General features: G+C 40.1%; 1 protein-coding gene across 1 annotated transcript in view; it reads left to right on the top strand.

Moving 5' to 3' along the window:
* The window catches only part of PLA2G4A (phospholipase A2 group IVA), a 115,552-nt gene that overhangs the window by 55,776 nt on the left and 33,658 nt on the right, over nt 1-26,118 (top strand). Inside the window, exons 7-11 of the mRNA XM_018570481.1 lie at nt 1,584-1,728; nt 6,889-7,025; nt 10,657-10,879; nt 19,712-19,826; nt 25,843-25,980. Coding sequence (XP_018425983.1) covers nt 1,584-1,728; nt 6,889-7,025; nt 10,657-10,879; nt 19,712-19,826; nt 25,843-25,980 — 758 coding nt within the window. The remainder of the gene's footprint in view (nt 1-1,583; nt 1,729-6,888; nt 7,026-10,656; nt 10,880-19,711; nt 19,827-25,842; nt 25,981-26,118) is intronic.

Genomic DNA, 26,118 nt, shown 5'->3' with positions numbered 1-26,118 from the left:
TAAAATTTCTCCTTGTCCCGTGGGCTGGCCCTGGTTTTCAGCAGCGGGATCTCCGACACCACCCAGCGAATGGCCTGTAATTTTCCTCGACCGCGTTACTTCCAGGTACGCATGCGCATGAAGAAAGGGTGTCTGGGAAAAGGCTGACTCTTCACCTGGTTCACACGGTTGATAAATTTTATGGGTCAAGAAAAATTACAGAACAAGGGTGCATGTGCTTTGAGCCTAGCATGCCTGCAACAGCTGACACCACGTCACCAGAAGTGGCGCTGTCCAGCATTCTTATGAAATACAGAAAAATAAAATTAGAGTTACACCATACTTTAGACCATACTTTATCACGGCGTGGGAACGAGACCCACTCTTGACCGCCTGAAGTAAAAGTCATCATGAGATTGGCACCAAGAGTACTGCAGGATCCTTGAATGATCTCGAAGTTAATGTACCAACCTTCCATTCCTTGGGCTTCTGCTGAAGGACAGAGGCTAAAATCAATGTTATCCCTGAATGCTCCTTTTCTTTTTTTATAATGATCCCTTCCTACTTCTTATTCTTTAGTGCCTCATACTCCTTAGTAGTGGCTATATAGCTCATAGTGCATGCAAATGAGTGAGAGGAAAGAGCAGGAGAAGCAGGCCAGATTTAAGATTGATCTGACATTCCTGGACAAGGACACACTTGTAAGATGCAAACACTTATCCAGCTTACATTGATTTACTTCCATTTTAATGTTCAGGTCATACACAGAGGGTGGAGGTGAAGGGATAATGTACAGGATGAAGATGAGATGTATTGATCCACTGTTTTCTGGTGCACTCCTACAATGGGCCCTTTCGAACCCTACGATGAAGCGATATGTGTTTGTCTATGTTTGTCCTCTTCTCTCTTTTTGTGAACTACCATTCAGTTAATGGTTTGTTAAATGGCGGCTATAATGACCTTGTGATGATGTCACAGTTGTTTATTTTCTTTATTGCCTGCATTAATCTGTAACCGTGTAAACCACCTGACCTTTACTATACTGTTTGTGTACAGGGTTACTATGATATCTTCTCATATGTACTTGCTTTGAAAAAACCCAATAAAAATGACATGCTCAAAAAAAAAAGATGAGATGTAGGGGGTGAAATTAATTTGATTATGATCCCACAATCAGATTACTTATACACCCCCACACCCAAAATCCGCTCCAGAAATACACTTCCACTACCTTGACACAATGATACGATTACATGCATTTTGGAATAGATCACTGTCCCTGGACGCATCCATCCTAAAGATCATCCAGGCAACTTGTAGTGCTTTCTTTTTTGCCAGAATTTTGGAAGGAATTAAACACTTTTTTACATTAGGAGCTAAATTGAAGTTTGTAGGGATGTATATTTAAGCACATCCATGCTTTTTTTGCTACAATCATGTTTAAAGTTCTTTAAAGTTTAGTTCTTATGAAGATGTGTATTTTACTGATTTAGACCTAACTTATCAGAACACTGTAATTATAGCAACAATAAAAATTGCCTATCACCAAATCCTTATATTTTTATTAGTTGGTTATGTCAACACTATATTTGTTTTTCCACAAGCTCGTCCACTGATTTGCGATTCAGCATGGCTTTGTGTGATCAAGAAAAAAGTTTCCGACAAAAAAGAAAAAACAAAGTCATCAATGGAATCAAGAAACTTCTGGGACCTGAAAAAAGCAAAGACTTGCATTCAGCTTCAAGAGATGTATGTATTTGTTTCCCTGAAAGTTGATGCTACTTAACTGATGTGTGTTTTTGCTTGCTTTCTTGTCCATTGAGGGACACAGGGATTCAGACATATTTGGGTTATGTTGGCGCCTAAAGAAGGTTTAGGAACTGGCAAAAAAAAATTGTAAATTGTAAGCTTGCACCTGTATAACTCTACTCTACCCAGCATGTCTCAGTTTTCTGCTGGTGTCCTAGGAGATTAGATGCCCTTTCTTCAAGATTATCTTTTTTGTAGCTATAGGTAGTTCTTTCACAATTAGCAGATTGCAGGCAGTGATTGGACTAGTCACTGCCTGCAATCTGCATACTTTGGGAGAACTACCCATAGCTGCAGTAATATCTAAATTCTGAGTTTTTTGTTCAAAGTCCATTCCTTCATTTTCATTGTTTCCAAGCCCTGAAGAAATGGGTTGTGTCTGCCCCCAAAATGTGTTGGCTCTTTAATCAACACAATTATTTAAACTTTTTATAGACTCTAACATCCATTTGGTCCGGCACTCTTCAGTTTTTCATCCCTGAGTTACTCCCAGCACCTCCTGTGCATCTTTTAGCTGCCTACCCACTAACTATGAGCTACATACAAATCAATTTGGGTCTGTCATAAAGGATAGCAAAAGACTCCTCCCAGCACCACGGAGTCAAAACAAATTGTGGCCTACAAACCCTCTTCTGGAGTACTTAGTAAACTCTGTTTAATAAACAACACTGTTTAAGGACTACAACAGACCTAACACTCTACTATGCACTTAAAAAAATTCTAGATATTCAAAAGTAAAGACCAAAAACAAAAGCCCACCCAGAGTAGCCTCATCCCATCCATTGAGTAGCCACACTGATCTAGGCCCAGGGCCACACATAAAAAAGTCTATAATAATTGACACCAGCCAATCTATGTAAGAGGTGCTGTCTATAGATATGGTCATATCAGTGCATAAGTAAAACCCAGATAATACACTTCCATGTATCTGTGAAAATCCATACAGCGAACCAACAAAGTCATATATGCTCTGAACATTCCGCTGTTCCTGCTTGAACCTATTTGTAGAGATCCAACTTATATATAATTATTATTGCCTTAGGAAAGTCCAATATTCAATGTAAAGTTCACCAGATGGTTAAGTAAAGATATACTCCAGGTGGAAGATATTATATCATATCCATTGTCGAGTTAATCATAAGGCAGCTGGAAGCATTCTACCTGAATCAGCAAAAGGACAAAATTGCAAATTGCAATTCTGATAATGGATTTACTTTATGACATAATGAAGCATTATTAGCTCTGGAACCAGTGTTGCAATTCACTCTCCGAATGTTGATTTGCAGGGGGTTGTTACAAACCTTGCCATGATGCCATGCGTATTTCCCTGCATCTGAAAGACCTTTCCACTACAAATTTCACTCGTACCTCTTTGCGAACTGGAATTACCCTTAAAGGTCCAGACCCCCACTTATGAGTGCATCAGAAATTGTTTTCCAACCAAAGCTACAACAGTGTCCCACCTTAGCAGGGAGACCACTAGGTTGGTTGAGGTTGTGACCAATTGTAAGAACTCCACAGACAGACAGCTAAAGTCCCTCCCTAAATCCAATGAATTGATTGGTCTTAATCTCTGCCCCTTGCTGCTTTTAACTTTAATCTTTTAAACCATGTCAGAAGGGACAGATTCCCTCATAAGGGAATCCTTCACCTCTGCCGTAGGTTCCGTTTCTGGTTGCAGCAAATGTCTGGAGACCTGTGCTTTAGTTGTGATGGTTTGTTGCAGGCATCTAAACTTATGTCTTGCTAGTGACTGATGTACATAGAAATGTGTAGGGCACTCTGGCTTCATAGTTGGAATAATATGCCCAATGAGTATCTGACTCTGTTAACCTTTGAGCAACATCATCTCTTCGGACCAGCTATTGACACTGTCATTAGCAATACTACGGGGGGGAAGAGGGGGAGGGGGTGGCAGAGTGTGCTCCTGCCTTGTGCAGGAGGTCCGCAGAGGGGTTGGAGGAATCACATTTTTCTCCATCTAGTTTGGCAGCTGTTACTCATGGGACTTTAGAGCCTGAAGTCCCAAGTAAGCCTTCTGCATGAAAGTGCACCCCCACTTCTAAAAGTGGGGGCTGTTTATACTTCCAGACGGGCCCTCAGGTACTTTGTCTACCCAACATTTGGGTGCTCAGGTCAGCACTTAAGCCCACAGGCTAACCTCTCATGCCTGGCATCTCTTTCAGCTGCCGTTCATTATATTTCTGCTGCTTTTGCACATAGCAATGTATCACCTGGGTTTTCCACACCCCGAGACCCTTTGTTCCAGTTCTAGTGGAACTTGGCTTCGGGAGTTGTACCTCCCTTCCCTTCTTCAAGAAGTTTCACATGCTGTGGAACTTCTCATGGTATATGGTATCTGGGTCTAATTCCTACTGCTCCATTATCTAACAAGAACCTGACTCCTTTTTTGACGCAGTGTACGTTATGTTCACCCTTGTGCTTGTTCCTAACATGTGGAATGCTTAGGTGACCTGGCTTGAAGAGGGTCAGTTCTCAGACCCATGCTGTCAGAACTAGCCAGTTTTATCCAGATAAGGCCACATAGGTGTTTAACTATTAGTCACCAACAGGCGAGGCTTTTTAGCTCAAACCCTCACTAAAGATGTCTACTCCCAGGACAGTGCATGGCTGGCTTTCAGAATGTGAGCAGTATCTGAGTTTTCTGTCTCTTCCACCAAATCCGACTTAATTCTGCAATATCAGAGCAGCAAAGGCACAAGATGGTGACAGCCTTCCATTGGCATGTGGAGTACAACACCTAGACACAGCAAAAAAGCCCAGCAGCACCCCAAATACAGCATCTTTTGAGCAGACAGCCCCTATTGGTACTGATGGGGAGGAAAAGGGGGATGGCTGCACACTAGGGAAAACGGAACCAACTCTCAGGGAAGGATATGGATGCCATACATCAATTTCAGGCTTCATTAACAGCGTAGATAGTGTCTGTCAAGATGGACTTATCCCTACTGAAGAATGACATGCACAATATTAGGTATAGAGTCTCCAATACTTCCACCTTTAAAAAAAAAAAAAAGGAACAAAGGAAAGAGTAATTATATTCCAACAATAACAATATTATGTGCCATGTGTTATTTATCTTAGTCCCTTTGTATAAGATGGCTTTATAGAATGTTTACCACATCATGTCATTTGACTGTTTCTTCTTTATTAAGTAGTCATTTTGTTCTGCCTGTTTTGCAGACTTTTTGATTTCACAGCCTCTCACTATTGCAATGTTCCCCTGAGTGGAGTCATTCTCCTTGGTTGTGATCTCTTCTGTCCTGGTCTGCACATCAAACCTCTTGTGTATGTCAGTTGCTGGTGTCCACCCCCAACAGTTTCTGAATTGCTGTGTCCCTTAATGGATGAGAAGGAAAATAAGATTTTTGTACTTGCCAAAAATCAATTTCTTGGAGTCCATTGAGGGACACAGGAATTCCCTATGTGCATTTTTGCTTTTCCCTGGTACTGCTTTTTAAAAATACTTGGCATGATGGGTAGAGGAGGGGTTATACAAGGGCTGGTTTACATTCTTTCTGTTTGTCAGTGTCCTAAACTTCCAGTAGGTGACAGAATAACTTGAATGTGTTTGAATTTGTGTGTTCCTCAATGGACTCCAAAGAACATATTTCATGGTAACTAAATAAACCTTATTTTTTAAAATGTTTACATTATTAGTACTAGTTGTACTGTAAAAATACTTTTTTAAACAAAAATGTTGAAGCCTCCTACAGAGTGGGGTCTACTTGGGGCACGTGTTGAACATTGCTTTTGCCCAGCTTGAACGCTTCCCTTACTATCCCATCTAAATTTTTCTGTATGTTTATGCAAAATACTTATAACAGAAATGTGGTGCAAAGCATAAAAATTAAATTAACGATTATGCTATATACATCAAATTCTAGTTTGAAAGAAATTGCATACCAAATTATTGGATTAATTTCTAACAAAAGTAAGAAATTAATCAAATTATTGTAAGGTAGCTGTACCTACCGTATGAAATTACATTATATTGGCTGGGCTGGTATCTTCTCTCTCATCTCTGTTCCACTGTTCACAGATCTCTAGAATGATCAAAGAGTCAGTCCACCCAAAGGAATAGGTAGTTTAATTGTTCATCCTCTTTGAAAAAAAAGAAATAACATTTTTCTTTTAATTATAGAGAACTTTAATAGTGAGATCTCTGTGCTTACATTTCCAGGCATATACATCTGCCACTGCTAATAAAGCACTTTCCCTGGTGTTTTTGTTTTTTTAATTAGTTTGCTATGGAAAATAAAAGTGAACAGAAACACACTGACATTTTAAGGTGGGCAGGAGTCTGGAACTATTGTGGGGAGATCTCGCCATTGGAGACCCCAAAACAGAGAAAAGTGTGTGCACCCAAAATATAAAAAAAATGAGTGCCACCAGACAAAAAGCAAAACAAAATATTTTGGGATGGATTGACATGTCAATTAAATTTAAGCTTTAACATGTATACAGTGGATACAATTTACTCTATAGATTGTCAGTCTTCTATCAGATAGAGCTGTAGTTCACCGGGTCATAACACTGCTTGGCACCGCACGGCTGCTGATGTGCGTGTGCCCGCCACAGTGCTGATGTGCTTGTTTGCAGTGCACTATATGTTAGAATATATTGAAATTACACAAATGACATTTCATTAAGATCTATGGACACATAGTGATGCAATGCGGTTGTACCACATCACACTGCGGTGCGCTGGTAAAAAGTACTGCATGCCATTTTTTTTTCCAGTGCACACCACTGCACTGCATCGTGGTGGTGTGAACCGAGCCCATTTGGAACAAGGCAGATTGCTTTGTCTTGCATCTATTTACATCAGATGCGCTGCAGCTACGCTGGCTGTTTTTCCCAGCGCAGCCGCAATGCATCCGTGTGAACAGTCCCTGTAACCATCTTCCTGTTGGTGTTCTGACGAGACCCCATAATTCTGCAAGAAATTTGTCAGCATGCGGTAATGTACTTCCCTGTGCACAAAGTGAATGGATCTTCATGATCAAGAATGTAAACAACAATCTCCATGTGGCTTTGTATTTTTGGGGTTTTGATGCAAATGTTGATATTTTTTAGGTACCTGTCATTGCAGTTTTAGGCTCTGGAGGTGGATTTCGTGCAATGGTTGGCTTCTCTGGAGTCATGAAAGCTTTATTTGAATCAGGAGTCTTAGACTGTGTAACATATGTTGCTGGATTGTCTGGATCTACATGGTAAAATTGCTTGTTCTTTTATTATTACTTTTATTCTTGTTATTACAGGGGTGTGGAATTCGTATCGCCCGACGCCCGATGGAATTACCCGCACAAATCTCCCTCCCACTATACTTACCTTTCGGCAAACGGTCCTTCCCGTCCACCAGTACGGGTGTACTATCTGTACCTGTTCCATGTATTGTGAATTCCGATCGCAAATTGCAAGCACTCGTTGGTCAACGCGGTCACCTGACGGCAGTGACCAATGAGAAGTGCTTCTTAGCACTACTAAATACGGTTTTGGTTAAAATTATTTTTTTGTATCAGGACAAGTAGATTGTCATGAGGGACAAGTAGATTCGGCTCCCGCTTTAGTCCTTGGACAAGTAGTTTTTTCTAAAATTTCCACACCCCTGTATTATTTTTATAAAAAATGTATGCATATGTGTTTTGATATATGAAATTGATCTATCACATGGTGACATTTTAAAAATGCATAGTTTTTTTTAGGTAAAGTTAAAAAGAAATGGTTGCAGTTTCCTTTTAAACTGCTGGGATGACAGACATCCCAACTCTCCCGGACGCTCCGGGAGTCTCCCGCTATTAGATAGCGGCTCCCAGCCGCCCGGGAGAGAAACCCTTGCTCCCGGAAAGGTTTATCTGCTCGATCGAGCAGATAAACCTTTCCCTGCGATCGTTTTTTTTTTTTTCTTTTCTGACACCGGGAGCCTCTAGCCACCATTTAGCTTTTTCTACTCCCTATGCACAGGCTCACATAGCACATACAAGGCCGTACCCTGTTCACCTTCGGGCTAAAAACAACTTTATTGTTCAAGATTCAGCATGAACCTTGACACTCCAACCCACTCCTTTCTCTGATGCCTTTTGCCCTCTAGTGGTGCTTTAATTGAAGAGCAAGAGGATGAGGGAACAATAGGAGTACACGATGTATACACATATTATAACACTCCTACTATATATTTTCTGAAAGTAGAGACCCTGTAGAATAAAATGGGGACAGTTGCATATTTTTATGTTACAATATTAGTGCAACTGTTTATCAAAGGAATACCTTCAGTAAAAACATACACTAAATTAATTTGAGTACACACAAACACCCAATGTTTTGGTTACAATTTAAGAATTGTGACAAGTAAACAGTTGCCAAACGTGAATCTTTAATGTAGGATTAAAGTCTTTTTACAATGATGAATCCAGGTCAAACAAATATACATTGGCCAGACAAGTAGTTCTTCAAATGTTGCCCAAGCACTTACAGTTATTGTGTTTCCAAACAACTGGCTCCAACTCTCTCAGCTCTACTTCACTGAACTTCCTGCACAGTACAATATCACAAAGGACAGCACAGTCCTCAGTAGATGTCCATTCATTAGCCCGGAGAAGGGAAGAGGGAGGAGTGGGGATCAAGGAGCAGGGGAGCAGAGCCTTGCTGTTCCTGTGTGTTTGTGGAGACTCACACAGCTTACTAACACACACTAGGGCGGCTCTATAGAACCCTGCAAGGGAAAGAAGCCACCCAGAAACAGGGTATGAGTGCCAGTGCTCAGGGGGCCAGCTGATCCTGCAGGAAGTTAAAACTTTTAAACATTAAGGAGCAGCATCCTTTGTAAGTGATGTATTCAACATTTAAAATAGCTTAAAAACCTTTATACTTTAATATCACTTTACGTTTGTGCACACCTGTGAAACAATGGCACCCAAAAGTGTCTATAGGCGACATTTTAAAAAGCCTTTACAAGTCATCAATTTATTGCTAACCATGAATAATGGTCCTAGAATTATTGCTCTTGCTCTGACGTGTGCTGTGATACCTAACATGTGGCGCAATCATCATTTTCATACATAAGCGCATACTTGACGTGCGCGTTTACATTTGTATGTGCATGTACATGGGGATGGGGGAGTTTTAAAAGCTATTTTGTTTGTTTATTTTATCAAATTTACATTTTCTTAACTCTCTCTTTTTTGCACTTAACTGTTTTTGCTTTTACAAGAAGGCTGACAAGCCCCTTATGTGATAGCGCATAGGAAGTGACCAGTCCCCCTTAGACCCCGTTCACATTGAGCGATTTATCGCGCGGTAATTCCCGCGATATCGCGCGCCAATGCAATCCAATGGGGCAAAGGGTCCTGCTGTCGCGGGTCGGAGCGGATGTAGCCGCGATTCAAGCTTGCTCAATGCAAGCTTGAACGCGACATCGCGCGGCAAATCTCGCGATGTCGCGCAATATGCAAATCGCGCGACAAACGCGCGATTTGCATATCGCGCAGTGGGAACGGGGCCTTAAGGAGAGATCAAGGGTTTTTTAGACCCCTAATGTCGCATCTACATACAATTAACTGCTAAATGTGCACAAGGAATGACAACTCTGAAACTGGAAGTGATGTAATGCTTGTTGCTCCCGCTTTCATTCTATGCAGGGAAGATCAATGAACAGACATTCAGTAAAGTCCCTCTGTTCTCCCCACTGATACCCACCACGGATGTCTCTGGTACACAGAAGGGACCGGTAAGCTCAGGTTACATGATGAGGGGGTCAGGCAGGGGGGCACAGTACCTCTCGATTGTACGAATCACTTCCACAAGAAAGCTGGCTGAGGGAGTCTAAAAATACAGTACAATCAGGAGTCTGTTTACTGGTAGGTGATCCCACAGAAGCAGTACTTGCATGTGTGACAGCAAAAGGGTTGAACTTGTGTCAGACATTACTTCCACATACACTGTGTCAAATAACATTATTCTTCCTAATGATTCCCCCTAACAACATAACTTTTTTTTATAATTATCAAAAAGCTTAAAACCATTCAATGAAATGATGCCCCCTTGAAATATTTATATAGCTCTAAACTAAACTCTAACCCATGTTATTTGTAAAAATAAATCATACATATACTACTTCTTGGCTTAAAATGGCTAAATACACTGTTTTACCTGCCAGAGCATTTGTATGTCTGTCCATCCAGTACTGATATTCTTCCACCTCTGCTGCACAGCACAACCCTGTCTGGCTTCGCACAAGGCCTGACTTTTTTAGCACTTACAAGTCTTCTCCCTCCCTCAGTCTGTGACATGACAATGAGAGGATCTGGATTACATTTAGTTTCCTAAAGTTCTGAGTATCATAATCAATTGCCCCGTTTTTTTTGTATTTAAACTGTTTTAAAGGAGAACTATGGCCCAACCTTTTTTTTTGCCATAGTTCTCTTTACGAGTGATCACATACCGCCGATTGCTCAGTTCCCAATCAAAAGAGCCAGCAGGTGACAGCTTCAGTGTCACACCACACCTCAGCTCTAATTATAAGTGTATTTCACTCACCCCATAATTCTCCTTTTTAACATTTTTTATTTTTTTTTTACTCTGAAAAATAAGAGTAGAATGTGAATTGTAGAAAGACAGAATAATATATTTCTTACAAATGAGGTGATGGTGTCACAGTTAATATTCCCTGTATTTGTCACAGATGGTGTCACAGGTAATATTCCCTGTATTTTTCGGGGATTTTATACAAACAGGCAGATAAAACAGGTGAATAATAAGCACATCTTTTTAAATAATTTTGCATATTGACAGAAGTGGGATTCGAGTTTATAAAGTTCTTATTTGTCCATCATGCTTTATCCATAGGTATATGTCTACACTTTACTCTCATCCGGATTTTCCAAGCAAAGGACCAAAGGAAATAAACAAGGAGGTTATGAACAGTGTCAGTCACAGTCCCCTACTTTTGCTGACACCGCAGAAAGTGAAACGCTACATTGAGGCTTTGTGGAAAAAAAAAAGTTCTGGGCAGCCAGTTACCTTTACTGATGTATTTTCCATGCTCATTGGGGAGACACTTATTCGAGATGTAAGAATCTTAAGCATCTTTTCCCTTTTGAATACTAATTTTTTTTAGAATTAAGACAATTTGCATAAATCAGTTTTGCTGATAATTATCTTTTACTAATCATAGGCTTATTTTTCAGACGAATCATTAATCTGGGACATTTTTGTCATTCAAAATTTTGACTGATTGTTTAAATCATTAGGGTTAATCATTCTAAGTATTATTTCACCATGTAACACTTTTTTTTTTTAATTCCACATAAAATTTTAGTGCAGGATGTTACCTCAGGGCGGGGGTTTGTAAAAGGGAAGTTTTAGCCAGTCTTTGCGACTTTCTCACAGATGTAGCTTACAGATTTCTCTGTGTGAAAAAACATCAAAACAAAAAAAAGTTTATTACCTCTAGTATTGTGACGTTTTCAGTACAGAAGAGGAAGCTAATTTCCTCTATAGGAGGAGAGTCGCGCCAAGACATACACGTACACGTCACCTTTTCAAAACTAGCTATTTTTGTTACAGCAATAAAAAAAAAGCTTTAAAATCTTTTCCCAGCGATCATCCCAGACTTTCAGATATTCTTTAATTTGACATGTCCCAACACCTGGCCTGCCCCATTCTCCGTCTTCCTTTTGACTCACCACTAGAATGGCTAGCCATTAGTAAAAGCATCAGGAACTACTATATTTATTAGAACTGTTGGGCATCAATAATATCCCCATTTTGCCATTGGTCTCCACTGAAAGGGTTAAAATGTTAAGGATTTGAGTGTTGCATTACTAGGTGAAGTTTTGCGTGCTCACGCCATGCTTTGTTCCTGCCTTCAGCATTAGGTAGCATCTTCCCGCTATTGCACCTTTTAGCAAGAGATATGCATTTCCACCCCAGTTAGTCTTTGCTGCCCTCCACAGTGACCCAGTCACCTCTAGTAATTAGAACCCCTCCTGCTTTTAGCAATTGGTTCATGAGTATCCAAGGTTTTACCTGGTATTCTCTTTTAAGTTGTTTCCATTGTTTTGTAACATGTCAGATCAAAAACTTAAGAGGAGCAGTCCTGCTGAATACAAGCCTCTCCAGCTCTTGATCCACTAACCGTTTCAGAGTTACCTGCATTGTTTCCTCTCAAAAAACTAACACCAACAACCTGGTATGTTGGTTGTCTCCTGCTTGAGTCCTTACATTGCACTGAGGCCACCTTGGCTTTGTGCAGTATGACCTGTTTCTCTAACCAGGCAGGATTTCACCGCAGTTATGCAGAATTATATGGGCTGAATTGCAATGTTAATTGCTGACTTTGACCACAGAGGACATACCTCTACACCGTCCCCTGAAGAATCATCTGATTTGCCTGCAGGTTTAGCAGTCTCTAAGCCTTTGGTTGTGGATGCTGTTTTTGAGAGAGTGTCTCAAAAATCCATGCAAGATTAAGTTTTCCCTGTGAAGTCAGAGGCAGCTGCCATAACTCCCAGGCTTAGAGATATAATTTTGGCTCTTAATGCACTGGATGCACGACAACTAAAAAATGGAGGTGCAGCCTGTAGCTTCTAATAGTGTTGCTACCAGTCTAAGATCCCTGAAAGGACCTAGGACCAAGAAAACTTTTCCCATGCCCCTGCTATTTCCAGAAGTTTTGTATGCTGACTGGAAAACTCCTGATGACTGTTTATATCTCCCAAATGTTTTGAGGTCCAATATCCATTTGAGGAGGCCCTTTTTTGGAAATAGGCTCTTCCCGCAGTAGATCCAGCAGTGTCCCATCCTAAAAGCTCTGACAATCTCTGTAGAGGATATGCCAGTTTTTAAGCAATCTATGGACAAATTGCTTGAGACACTCTCCAAACAAACTATTTTCCCTTGCTGGCCCTGTATTGCAACTTCTAATGGCCATGATGTTAGTCTGCCAAACCTTAGGGTAATGGACAAAACTCATGGGAATGGATCCAGCTTTAAGTAGCACTAATTCTTTATTTGTGGAGCGTTTAGAGTTAATGCCAACAGCCCTGCACTACCAAACATTTTCCACCAGGTCTGTTATCGCCTCTCTTCATCAGGGAGATTTTGGGCCTCTGTAGAAATCAAGAACACGTATTTGCATGCTGTTATTTTTCCAGCACATCAGGGATTTATTCACTTTGCTGTGGGTCTTCAGCATTGCAAGTTCATGGCCATACCATTTGCTCTGTCTTTACCAAGGTTCTAGCCCCTGTGCTAGCCTTACTACAAGCCCAAGGAATCCCCATTGTGGGATATCTATACAACCTCCTGTTAGGGGAACAGTCAGCAGAGACAGTGACTAGCATGTTTAGCAGACAGTTCAGGACTTAAAAAGGTTCAGTTGAACACTGCATTAGAGCCAACTTAGAGTATTTGGGTCTGATCCTGGACACATAATTTTTTTTCCACAAGAAAAATTTTGAAAGTTCTGTTGCCAAACTCTGTTCTGTATAAGAGTCAACTAACTTTTCTCTTTTGCATGACAGTCATGGGGCTGATGGTAGCCTCTTTTGAGGCAGTTTTGGTGCAGTGCTTTACTGATTCACCTGACATTAAAGACCAGGTAGTCTCTGGCCTGGTGACTCAGGAATCCAGCAACTTGGGGAAATCCTTCCTTCTGATCCCTTGGAAGATCCTCATAATGGATTCACAAGCTGGGAAGGAAACCTAGACAACCTGGCAATGCAAGGGACTTGGATGCTGGAGGAATCTTGACTCCCGCTCAACATTTAAGCGCTTCCAGCTATTTGGTTGTATCTACAATGCTGGACTTCTTGATTGGAGGGTCTACCAATCAGAATCCAGTTGAACAATGCCACGGCAGCAGGTAACATCAACCATCCCTGAGGAACCAGTAGTCTTTGCTCAGCAAGAGAAGACGAAAAGATTATTTCCTGGGCAAGACTTTATGTTCCAGCCTTGTCCACCATTCACATCAAAGGTGTGGACAATTGTCTGAGATCCTCAGCTGGGAGCGCCTGAACACAAGGGACTGGTCCCTACATGTAGAAGTATTCCAGAACCTGTGCAATATGTGGGGGATGATGGAATTGAACATCCTGGCCTCCAGATTCAACAACAATCTGGATAGGATTATCTCCAGGATCAGTGATCCTCTGGTAGAAAAAGTTACTCTGGTGGCTCCATAGGATCAGTACAACCTGATCCATGCCTTTACTGCCCTACATAACCTTCCTTTTTCTGCAGGATTGAGATGAAGGGCATTGTAGTGGTACTCAAAGCTTTGAATTGGCCGAGACAGATCTGGTATTCCGACCTTATCAGACTCCTGGCAAAAGCTCATGGGCTCTTAAAGATCAACCCCTTTTATCCGGATTAAGATATATGGATTATAAATCTTATATCATAGGAACTAGCATGTAATTGGAATCTACACATGTTTTGTTGCCTTTGTTTATTTTGACACATCTAAGTTCCTGGTTACTTTGTATATACCCGAAAGAGATCTATTACTTATTTGGCTACATTTTAAATCTATCGGTGAAAACTGATTTGCAGACACCGCAGCCACCATAAGGATTGAATGTATAACAGAGATTTTTCTAGGATGGGGGTTTATCTGATCACCGAGGCTTGTTGCCTTAATTAGGGATGTACATAAAGATCTCTCCCCATTACTGCCATTACATCTATTATTAAACCTGTGTGGTGAAATGCATTAGAGGTGTGTGGCTGTATGGTGGGGTTTATCAGTGTACAGGGATACAGGTATGTCAATTAAGTTATTGATCGGCAGTACCCATATTGTGCAATACCGTTCTTGCTACTAGACTAGTTGGAGTGAGGGCGAGCTCATTTACCCAAACCCAGGAGGTTCTCATATAGTTGGAGCCCTGAATGGGAATTGTAGCGGTGATATCTGCTTGCAAACTGTTTAGGTCATCATTCAAGCTTATGATCTTAAGGATTTAGTTCCATCCTTTCCTGTCAAGGCATGCTCTACTAGATCTGTGAGGGCTTTTTGGCACCAGGCAACTTTTTACCAGATTGGCAAGGCCGACACCTGGTCTTCTGTTTACATGTTCCCTATTTTTTACCAGTGGATGTTCAAGCCTCTTCTGATGCCAACCGTGGGTTTAACATTCTTCAGGAAACTCTTTGAGCTGAAGGCAGTCCCCAGTTTGTTTTGAGTTGGGCTTGTTAGTGTTTTGTTTGCTGTGTTGCCCAACCCTCACAAATGTCACTAAATCCTTTGTCCCTCATTGTAGAAAAAATGAAACATGATTTTAATAATCCGGTACAAACCCTCTGTTTTTTGGTCTTTTTATTGGCACTGCTTTGAAAAGCTGAGGCATGCTGGGAGGGGTTATACTAGGCTGGTCACTTTTTTGTTTGCTAATGTACAAATCCTTCTGTAGGCAGCAGTATAATAACCCAAATTTCAATAAATCTTTTGTCCCTCACAAAATGTGAAAAAATTTTTTTTTATTGTGAGTATAAAATCTTCATTTTTTTTATAGTTCCACTTGTAGGTAAAACCCAGTATCATTACACCATTATATCTGCATTAGATTAATGGTGCAGGATTACCAAGAAAGAATGAGCAAGAAAATATTGTGAAGGAGAATGGGGCTAGAATTATAAGTGGAATTTTCCAGTTTACAGTACACAAATGTGATCTGCATTTTTTTCTTTAATAAGGCACTGGCCTTTTTGCAAACAGTTGTGTTGCTGAAGAAAACATTGTAAAAGATAAAACAGGCCAAAAAAATATTAACCAAATAATAACCAAAAGCAGTTCCCTAGTGCAGGGGGAGAAAGCTTCAGCTCCAATAACAGGCTTGTAACAAACTCAATATACTTGATTATGGGGCGACAATGTTATATCGTTCAGAGTTTAGGATTAGAACAGAACTGAGAAACCTGTGGGTACATTATTTTTTGCTCAACATGGTAAATTGATCTAATTCACAGTATAGTTCGTTTTTATTCTGTTCTATCAAGTTTTAGTGAAAATGTAGCCTGATAAGGTTTATTGTATCGTAAACATAGTTTATTGACATATTGAGTTCCAACAATAAAAGTTTGACTGTCTTTACTATTATCCCTAGGTAGTTAATAAGGTGGCAGTAGATGACTGAGAAAAGACTGCATTTTTCCCTGTCAAGTCATGCTTAAAAAATAAGACTGCCTTGAACAATCGCCGAAAGTGGGAACAATACACAAATAAATTGTCAACTGAATAGCTCCATGGACAAAGAAAATCTATGTTAATGATTTACAATATCAGTAATAGCCATCAACCTGCCGAATAGTCAGAAATAGGTCAGAACACCTTTCCTGGACACAGCTATTTCCACAGCAATTTTAGAGGCATTTAAAAGAATAAGGTTGCTGAGTACAATCGTACCAATCTTTTATATTCTTTCTTTGTATTACATCAGAGAAAAAATCCAAAATACTGTGACCTGAACTAGACATACTATTAAAAAAAAAACAAAGCTTTCGTAAGTGTTTCTTGAGGAACACAGGCATTTTGAGACTGTTGGGATATACTGTCATCTACAGGAGGATTTGGACACTGGCAGACAAAAAAAAGTGACCAGATCAGTATAACCCATATAACCCCTCCTACTCCCAGCATTTCTCAGTTTTTTGCTAGTGTCCTATCAGAATGGCCATCTTTTTAAGAAAAGTCTCATCTTTCTTTTTGCTAGCTATTTTTTTCAATCGCATTTATTTTTTCTTCAACAAATATTTTTGTCCAAGCTGCTGAGCTGGTCTCTATACACAGCTATCTGGATCGGCAGCTTTTCATCACTGGTTTTGGAGGCCATACTCTGGCCCATTAGACTAGATGAGTGTGGGGCTCGCCTAGAATGTGACTTTCAGGCACTGGACTCTGCACTTGGCACTTTACAAACCTGAGTGTACTGGTTATTTAGCCCCAGAGGGTTTTCCGGGTCCAGCGCCATGGCATAGCTGTGGTCCAGTCTCTCAAAACTCACATTGTGAGTCGGCCATGTGGTCTGAGCACCAATTCACTGTGGAGGGAGTTAATGCTGAGGGTCTGAGCGTTGGCATCATCCACTGGGTGGAGTGTCACTTGTGCTCTGTAATCTCTTTCTCGCCATTCAGCTTAGAGGAACAACTTCCCACTGCTGCTCCTGACTGCAAGTGACACGTTGATCTATCCTCAGTTTGTCTCTACTGCCCACCTACAGTGTCCTGATAACCTTTGGCAATCTAAACCCCCTTCTGCTACCAGCAGCTGGTTCATGAGTATTCAAGGCTTAACATTGTACCTTGAGCAATGTTGTAATCTGCCTTTCAGTACAACTTGAGAGATTATAGATATATGGGGAACAGTATCTCTGCCCCAGGTGCCTCCATCTTTCAATCCACCAAAGGTTCCAATGCTGCCTGGAGTACACCCCTGAAGGGCTTGACACTGAAAGCCTGAAATATTGTCCTCTGCTTGAGCCTATGCCATCCCCAGAGTCTTCCTTGGCTTAGTTGGGTGTGGTCCCTCTTTCAGATTGCCTCGCAGTCATTGCAAGATTTTATGGGCCAAATTGCTACTTTAGCTGCTGACTCTGACCACCGAGGCCATAACCATGCTTCCACACCCTCCACTGCAGAATCCTTATCTGATCTGTCTGTGGCTTTAGTGGCCTCCAGACTCTTAGATTTTATCAGAAGCATCTATCAAGTAAGGTCGTTCATGATACTCATTGAGCTGCTGGCAGTCCCCAGTTCTATTGGTCTTTTGTGGGCCTTTTAGTGTTTTGTTGTTTTTGCTCATTCCTCACTTGGACTGCTTTTGGACATCCCAACAGTCTCTAGATTCCTGTGTCCCTCAATGAACGCTAAGTAAAGCAGGACTTTGTTTTCACCATAAAATCAACTTCTTGAAGTTCATTGAGGGAACTGGGTCCACCATACTTTGTCTCTAGTCATGCTCTTGGTACTGCTTTTCCAACAAACTGAGGCATGTTGTGAGTAGGAGGGGTTATACCACGCTGGTCACTGTTGTGTTTTTTTTGCCAGTTTTCAAATCTTCATGTAGGCGGTTTAACGCAACAGTATCTGAATTCCCGTGTCCCTCAATAAACTACAGGAAATTGATTTTATGGTAAGTACAAAAATCCAGTTTTAGTAAGATGTAGTATTATATTACTGTTGTTGAAATTACCAGCTTTGAACATATACTGGATGAATGTGGGAGAGAAGTTGCTCTGTATTATACTACTCAACTAAAGCTCTAGGAATATAAAAGATGCACATTAATGCAGCTGTGTAATCATTACAATATGATTAAATGTTTTTTAATAATGTTTTTATGCAATTAATGTACAGTAAGTGCCTAAATTTGTCTTGGTGCCAGCCTCTCACAGTCCTTTGTACAGCAGAGCTCAGACTGGTCACATAAAGGCAGTCAGTTGTGCTGCCATATTCTAACAAGGAGCATCCTGACTGGAAGAAAGAGCAGAGTGACAGCGCTCCTTAACGTGCTGCTTTTCCATTAACTTTCCAATCACAGGATGGGGAGGAGACCTGTAAGTAAAACTTACAGTGAAAAAACTAACAGTGAAACTGGAGCAGAGAACGATCAGGTCCCCTCCCTTGACAGGAAGGAATATGCTGTGACAGAGCTGTGTAAATCCCAGAACTAGAGAAGAAATACAAATCCTTTACCAGTTAATACAGCTCTCATATACAGTATATATTTCATCTGTGTATGTAGATGCTTGCCTGGCTTTAAATCTCAAGTCATGACTTTAAACCCAGTCTGTGATGTCCCACAAGCCTAATTAGTTACAAACAGTTACATCCATTATTAGTTACAAACTAATTAGTTACAAACAGTTACATCCATTTTTCAACAAAACCTCACCAATTCCCTGTAATTACTACTTTTTGTACTATAGTTGCATGTAGATTAAGGGGTCTATTCACAAAGCTGCCAAAGGATCCAGCCGTAGCTTTGCTTGCGCTCAAATGAGCCAAAGTGTCAGCCAAAGCAGGGCGAACGGCCTGCTGAAGGCGGGCCTTTTGCTCCACAAATGACAGCTGGGCGGAGCCAGCTGTGATCTCACGACTGGCTCCGCCCAGTTTTTTTCATTGGCCGGGACCTGCTAGAAGACTCTAGCAGGTCCCGGCCAATAGGAAACAGTTGGGCGGAGCTAGCTGCCACTGCTAGCTCCGCCCAATTGTTTTTTGTAATCTTTTATTTTTCAATTTATTCACATTCTAAAATTATTTTTTCAACTCCTTTTTTTTTTACTATTTTCATTGATTTGCTATTCTGCTCAGTACCATTGAGGTACCGAACAGAATAGGCGAGCCGAGTTCAGCGGCATTCGGCTATTCACTCACTGCCGTTCGGCCTTTATGTGAATAGGGGAGAGCGGCAGTAAGTTAGCTCTTTTCTCCAGATGTTGGATATGCTGAGTTGAAGTCCTTCTGCACTTCGGCTCAGTCGAACCAGCAGAGCATGTTCGGCTGACCGAAGTGCAGCCGATGTACAGTATGGCTGATTTCAGCTGATGTACGGCTGAAATCAGCCATACTGAGCCGTAGTGAAATAGCCGAACGTTATTCAGCTCACTTCACTATGGCTCGGTTATTCACTCGGCTGCCTTTTGGCAGCTTTGTGAATAACCCCGTAAATGTCACTACCAATCCCTCCAAGATATAGCCCAATAGATGACTAGAAACACATGTGTTATTGTGATACTAATTATTGTGTCCTTCGCTTGACTGAACTAAACATGCTTTAACTATACTTTATTACTGGCTGGAATATAACAGAGTTAAACATTTATGTATTGTGCATAATTTCTGGGTTTTGCTTTTTCATTTTTGCTTTTTCATGAATCCTTAAATAATCTACTTGCAGAGAATGAACAGCAAGTTAAGTAGCATGCAGGAGAAAATATGTGATGGTCAGTGCCCAATGCCGTTGTTCACGTGTCTTCATGTGAAGCCGGATGTATCAGAGCTGATGTTTGCTGGTAAATCTTTGGTTCGCTTCTGTAAAAATAGAATGTCGTGTTTAACCTGTATACTGTGTTGACAAGTATTTTAATGGTAAATCATTTTTTTTTTATTTGAAGAGTGACCCTTTCCATATTCTGATATGCAGAATATGTAAGCCCCTTTGATAAAATTAAATAGATTTTGATTGTTTTGTATCTTGTTTTCCTGTTTTCAAAACATTTTAGGTACACATTAGAAATGTACACTCCTTTTTTATCAATAGATGCATACATTAATGGTCATCAGGAAAAAGGTTCATATTAACCTCCCAGAAAGATTCATCAACATGTCTGGACTTAGTAGGCTTGGGATAATACTAGGTCATACATGCATTCCTGCTAATGGCATGTCTATGTGTAAAATTATCCTGAACAACTTTACTTTTACATCTGGACAGTCAGAATCATAGCTTGCCCACAGACCAATTTGCTTGGTGGTCACAAGCAAGCCAGACAAGTCAAGTCCACGAGCAAGTAATGTCAGCCTGATCTCTTCATGCCGATATACCCAACTATTTCATTTTTGTGATATTAATGAAAAACAATGTGATACAGGATATGACCTAATTGGCTTTTTCTGGTTCTGGACAAATTATTAGATACACTTTATTGGAGGGTCTTTAAGCAGGCTATACTTGCTTTCCCCTTGTTCACTCAGCATATTGAAATTTCCACAGAAATCTCAGATGGTCTGGCAACAGACTGGCAGTAGGGACCACAGGCAGTATGTACTGCAAGCTAAGGGCCCTTTCACACTTTACCATTCTTTAGTCATGTGTTATTGTGTACTGAGTTAAGGAAGCCCATTCATTGTGAATGGGATGCTAACACACGAGAACAGACAAAAAATAGACATGCAGCATTTTTCTCATGGATTGCACAGTAGTGTGTTACCATGTGTGGTGGTGCACTGCATGTGTTTCAGAGCTGTGTCGCCTTAGTCGCTTGGGGTGCTATTTAAAATGCACGTAATGTGTGTTAACATGCATTGTGGTGGCTCATGTCACTGCAACACTCTACATTGAAAAAGTGTGTTTCACCCCCCATTGTCTCTCCTGTATAATGACCCAATTACATTGCCCAGTACACACACTGCTAAATACCCAGCAAAACAGACAATAACTTACTAGCTGTTTAGGAATACATTACTGGTTCCTGACACAATTTTGTGTGCTTTTTATATAATATTATCACAAAAAATGTGCTGTGTGTCTGAGAGTACATATGGGATTTGATGCAATAGACAGCATAAGGGCCCTTGTCACATTAGTGATTCTGTTTTTGTGACAACACACCACCAATAAAATCACAAAGAATCTACTCACCTTCTCCTATGACATAATTCTCTCACTGCTCAAACCAGCAAGATGCAGCTCTGTTTTTGTCCTTATGCTAGAGATTCTTCATCATTTCAAGTAGTATAAGAGTAACATCCATTAGGTAAAATGCCAGTTCTTCACCGGTGGCAGAATTGGCATTGTGACATAGCTCTAAGACACAGCACCCACGTGTAGTGCAAAATCGTGCAGTACTGCTGACTGCTGCAGCATGTTGCTTGATTGATTAAAGCAGAACTGAGCTGCCACAAATCCCTGGAACAAGTAATTTGCACCTGCAGCTATACAAATTACTTCTGCATGTGTATCCTATTGCTCTATGTGTACAGCTCTGGCAAACACCAGGAACTCCTGCCCCATGTCCCGGTGTAAGCTATTTACCATTAGTAAGCATCTCCAAAGAGGAAGAAAAGTTGCACATAACATTAGAATTCCTGCACCTCCCATGCTGGGTTTTGGGGTTTATTCCATAGTGAACAATAGCCCTGTGCTGATGGTTGTTTGGATTAGTATTAACAGCAAAATGGATACCCGTCCAGAAGTATTGAGATGAGGAATTCTGACTTTTTACGGACTTAAATGCCCTGCTTTCTTGTTGCTGTGACTCAGAAGTGGTAAAGTGGTTCTGGCATTTTCAGAAGAAGGTCAGCAATGGCTGCCTGCATATTTATTTCATGACAGGTGTACTTTGTCTGCCATTAGGTCATGGCATGCCTACTTCCTGGATTTGAATAATAAACTGAAGAAATAGTAAAAACTATTCTCTTGATTTAGTGCCCTAACTCCTTAACTTCCAAAGTGTTTGAAAAATTCCTTTAACTACCTGGTCCTATAAATGTCTATTAGGGATCTCTCGTATGCTATTAGCCCTTGACTTCATGCACTTTGACTTAATTCACTTACAGACGTAAGCAGGAAGGAGTTGTTTACATGAATAATTTATGAAAACATTTTGTTCTGACGTCTTCCACAAATGACTGCAAACTAAGCTAGGAGTGTGTCGGCTAGCAAGTGTCTGACTAAATGCCTAATAAAAATGAAGAATGCAAAGAACAAGATTTACCTAATGTTTTACATTCTGGCTCTTTTTTTCAATGACGGATCTTCTTGGTTTTAAAATAGGGTGGTATGTTTTACGACCAGGGTGACTGGAATAATAAAAGTGTATCGCAAAAATGTGATGAGTACAGAAGTAAAAGCTACACGTAACATTTTCAGCTAGATGGGGTCATGTCTTTGGTGGCAGACAGACACCCACCATTCAGTCATGTTAGAAATACAGCTACAATTGTTTTTGTTTCCCTTGAGATAAGCAGCACAAACAACAAGAGAAGCATTGAGCAGTCTAGCTGGTTATAGCCACACCAGGAAACATTCAGTCAGCCTTTTTTGATGTCTTCAGGCCGAGCCTTCTCAGGGGAAGAATTAATCAACCAGGGCAGATTTTTCTGGCTGATCGCGATTTGTGTATCTGAGAATAGCCAGTGCCTGCAGCACTTCCCTTTTGCTCTCCATAGGCACAAACATCCAAGTTCACCTAAAGAAAGCTTGCATTTTTATAGAGCACCTGTTCAAGATAATGAATGCATGGCCAACGCCATTCGTTGTGTAAAGGTGCTTTAACACTGACCTCTTCTTGCTGATATTTAAAATTACTCAACATGCAAAACACTGTTTAGTAAGTTATATATTCTGTTTGCTGATTTCAGACTTGAATTAAAGAAAACATACTGATTTGTGCTTTAGATCTTTGTAATATGTTTTCCAACTATTAAAATAACAAGAAAAATCAGTAAAATCACTAAAAAATATTGCATTATTTAAATCAAAGAATACTACAAATGTATACCCCCTCTGAGCTGCATTCCTGTTGGAAGGGGATACTGGCGACATTTACATAGTTACATAGTTAGTCAGGTTTAAAAAAGAATAAGTCCTTCGAGTTCAACCTATAGAGATACGGAGACAAAAAAAATAGAAGAAAAGCCTAAACTGAATGATATGCCCACAGCTACCCCCTGTTGATCCAGAGGAAGGGAAAAAAACCCTATGAAGCACGGTTCAATTTGCTCCAACAGGGGAAAAAAATTTCTTCCTGATCCCATAAGGCAATCGGATATTCCCTGGATCAACAATCTCTGATGCTTAATAGAACTCAATATCCAGTAATATTTTGTGCATTTAGAATACATCCAGATATTTTTTTAAACAATTAACTGAGCTAGCTAGAACTAGCTCCTGGGGGAGTCTATTCCACATTTTCACAGCTCTATCTGTGAAGAATCCTTTCCATATGCAAAGGTTAAACCTCTTTTCCTCCAGACGCAGAGACTGCCCCCTTGTCCTTTTGCAGTGACCTTAACGTGAATAATTTGACTCCAAGCTCTTTATATTGACCTTTTATGTATTTATACATTTGAGGTGGTTACATTTGATAACCGATAACCATAACTATTTTTTTCTATAAAATCACAAAAAAAGTTTATCACAAGTTTTACTTAAAAAGTGCAACAGCATTAAGAACTCAGACTCGTACAGTATTTTGAATGGCCAAACCCAAATCCGATTTACACAAGTTCAGTTTTAAACGGTAAATTTACTGTTTTTCTTCAAAACCAGTAATTGCTGTTGTAGAAGTTCTTTCATGCTTTTTGACTATGACCTCTCCTTTTCCACTCACATTCAGTATATCACTAAATTGTGTCGTTTTCATCTAAAAAACAACTCTCAAATGCAACCTTTTCTCACTGAGGAAACCACCAATATGCTTGTCCATGTGCTAAGCATTTCCAGACTTGACTACTGCAACCTTCTTCTCATTGGCCGGAAGCATGTCCAGATTTCCCCCCTTCAATCCATCAGGAGCGCTTCAGCCAGACTCCTCTACCTTACCTCTTGCTACTCTCATACGTCACCCCTCTGTCAATCTCGGCACTGGCTTCCTGTTTCTTTTAGGATACATTTCAAACTTCTCAGCCTTACCTACAAAGCTCTGCATAAATGTGCACTGACCTACATTTCATCCCTAATTAGAAGATATACTCCAAATCAGCCCCTTCGTTTCACTAATGACCTGAGACTATCCTGCCCACTTACCCGCACACCTAACTCTCGTATACAGGACCTCACCAGGGCTGCCCCCACCTTATGGAATTCTCTCTCACGCCATATCAGGCTCTCACCATCTCTACAAGACTTTAAAAAATCCCTCAAAACGCAACCCTTTAGAGAAGCTTATCTGCTCCCGTTTACAGTACTCCCAAATTCCTCCCATTTTATTTAGTATACATCTGTAGTCTCCCCTTCCCCACCACAGTGTCTTTGGTCCCTTTCCTCTCAGATTATAAGCCCGTTTGGGCAGGGTCCTCCTCACCTACTGTTTCTGTATGCCAATGATGCTTGTCAGTGTTTCTTACCTTTCTTGTCTAAACGATTGTACAGTGCTGCGGAATATGTTGTCACTATATAAAAAAATTATGGTAATTGTAAAAAAAATACAAGGGCATATAGGACTTTTTTTTTTTTAATCTATAACTCCAGTTATTAATTTGTAATAGCTGGTTTATTATATGCACTCCTAATATATGTGGAAAACAATGCATTATGATCAAATCTAAACAAGATAATACATTTTGATCATAATCCTACATAAAGATTCCAGTTATGTTGTTATATTGTTAGGTTGAAGATCAGTCATGCAAATGTTCCTAAATTGCTGCACATTTATCAATGTGTGCAATTAAGTCAAGAAAACTAATCATTTAAATTTGTTTAAAATTAAACAAACAATTATAATTTTGGTGTTTAAAAATTAAATAGTAGTAGTAAATTTATAGAACACCGAAAAACGTATTGTTTTAAGAAGCGTGTGAAGTCACTAAATGTTGCCAGTAAAAGTACTTTCCAAATTAAATTAAAAAATTAGTGTGGAAATACATGTAAGGTACATCATTCATATCCAGAGCTTTTGTTACTCGCCATGACATTGTTGATCACACCAGCTTCTAGTTTTCGGTTTAGGCTGCCCTCTCAGCTGGCAGGTCCTTAAGCATTATACACAGTTCAATTAAGCATGTCTTTTTCTATTTTTAACTAGCGAGGCAGGAGCAGGGTGTGTTGGCTTATCAAAGCAAACTGGTAGGAAATGATCCAGCAGGAAAAATGCTGGTACTCCAGATATTTGTCACCTTTGTGTTTCTGGCATATCCCATATGCTTGAAATTGTCACCATGCTTTTTGATAGATGACATATGACATGCAGAGAAATAGGAAAGGCCATGATGCATTGCATGAAATTGAAAAAATATAATATCAGAGATCCCAACCTAAAAAAAACTATTTCAGGGAGGTGCCTTATACAAGCCTTCCATTTTACATCTATACAAATATACTGTTGCGGCTGGTGCCGACATACCTACTTCCAGCGCAAACTATTTTGTTTAATATATTTTACACTATTGCTTTCTGTCTAGTAAATGTACTAAAGGACGTGCTATTGGACCCGTCCTCAGTACATTTATTAATTTTTACTTTTTTATGCTACATTTTATTTTTCTGCACCTAAATAAAAACAATTCTATGTCATTCGATGCTTGATTTAGGTTAAGTTGATCTTTAAAGGGAATACTGACTTTGTACTACTGTTTTGCTTGCAGACTGGGTGGAATTTACCCCCTATGAAATAGGAATGGCAAAGTATGGTACATTTATGCCACCTGAGATTTTTGGAAGCAAGTTTTATATGGGAGCTGTTATTAAGAAATACGAAGAATATCCACTAAATTTTCTAATGGGTGAGTATATTCAATTATAATAAGGTAATAAAAAAGATTGTTTACCTGGATAAAATAAGTCTTTAATATGTATTCAAATTATTTGTGAATGTAGTATTTAAAGGGCCACTGTACCTTTATTTATAAAACTCTATGTGT

This window comes from Nanorana parkeri, unplaced genomic scaffold, assembly GCF_000935625.1.
Source record: "Nanorana parkeri isolate BGI_ZX_2015 unplaced genomic scaffold, ASM93562v1 scaffold1540, whole genome shotgun sequence".
Classification (NCBI taxonomy): Eukaryota; Metazoa; Chordata; class Amphibia; order Anura; family Dicroglossidae; genus Nanorana; species Nanorana parkeri.
This window is presented reverse-complemented; position numbering and strand designations above follow the sequence as displayed.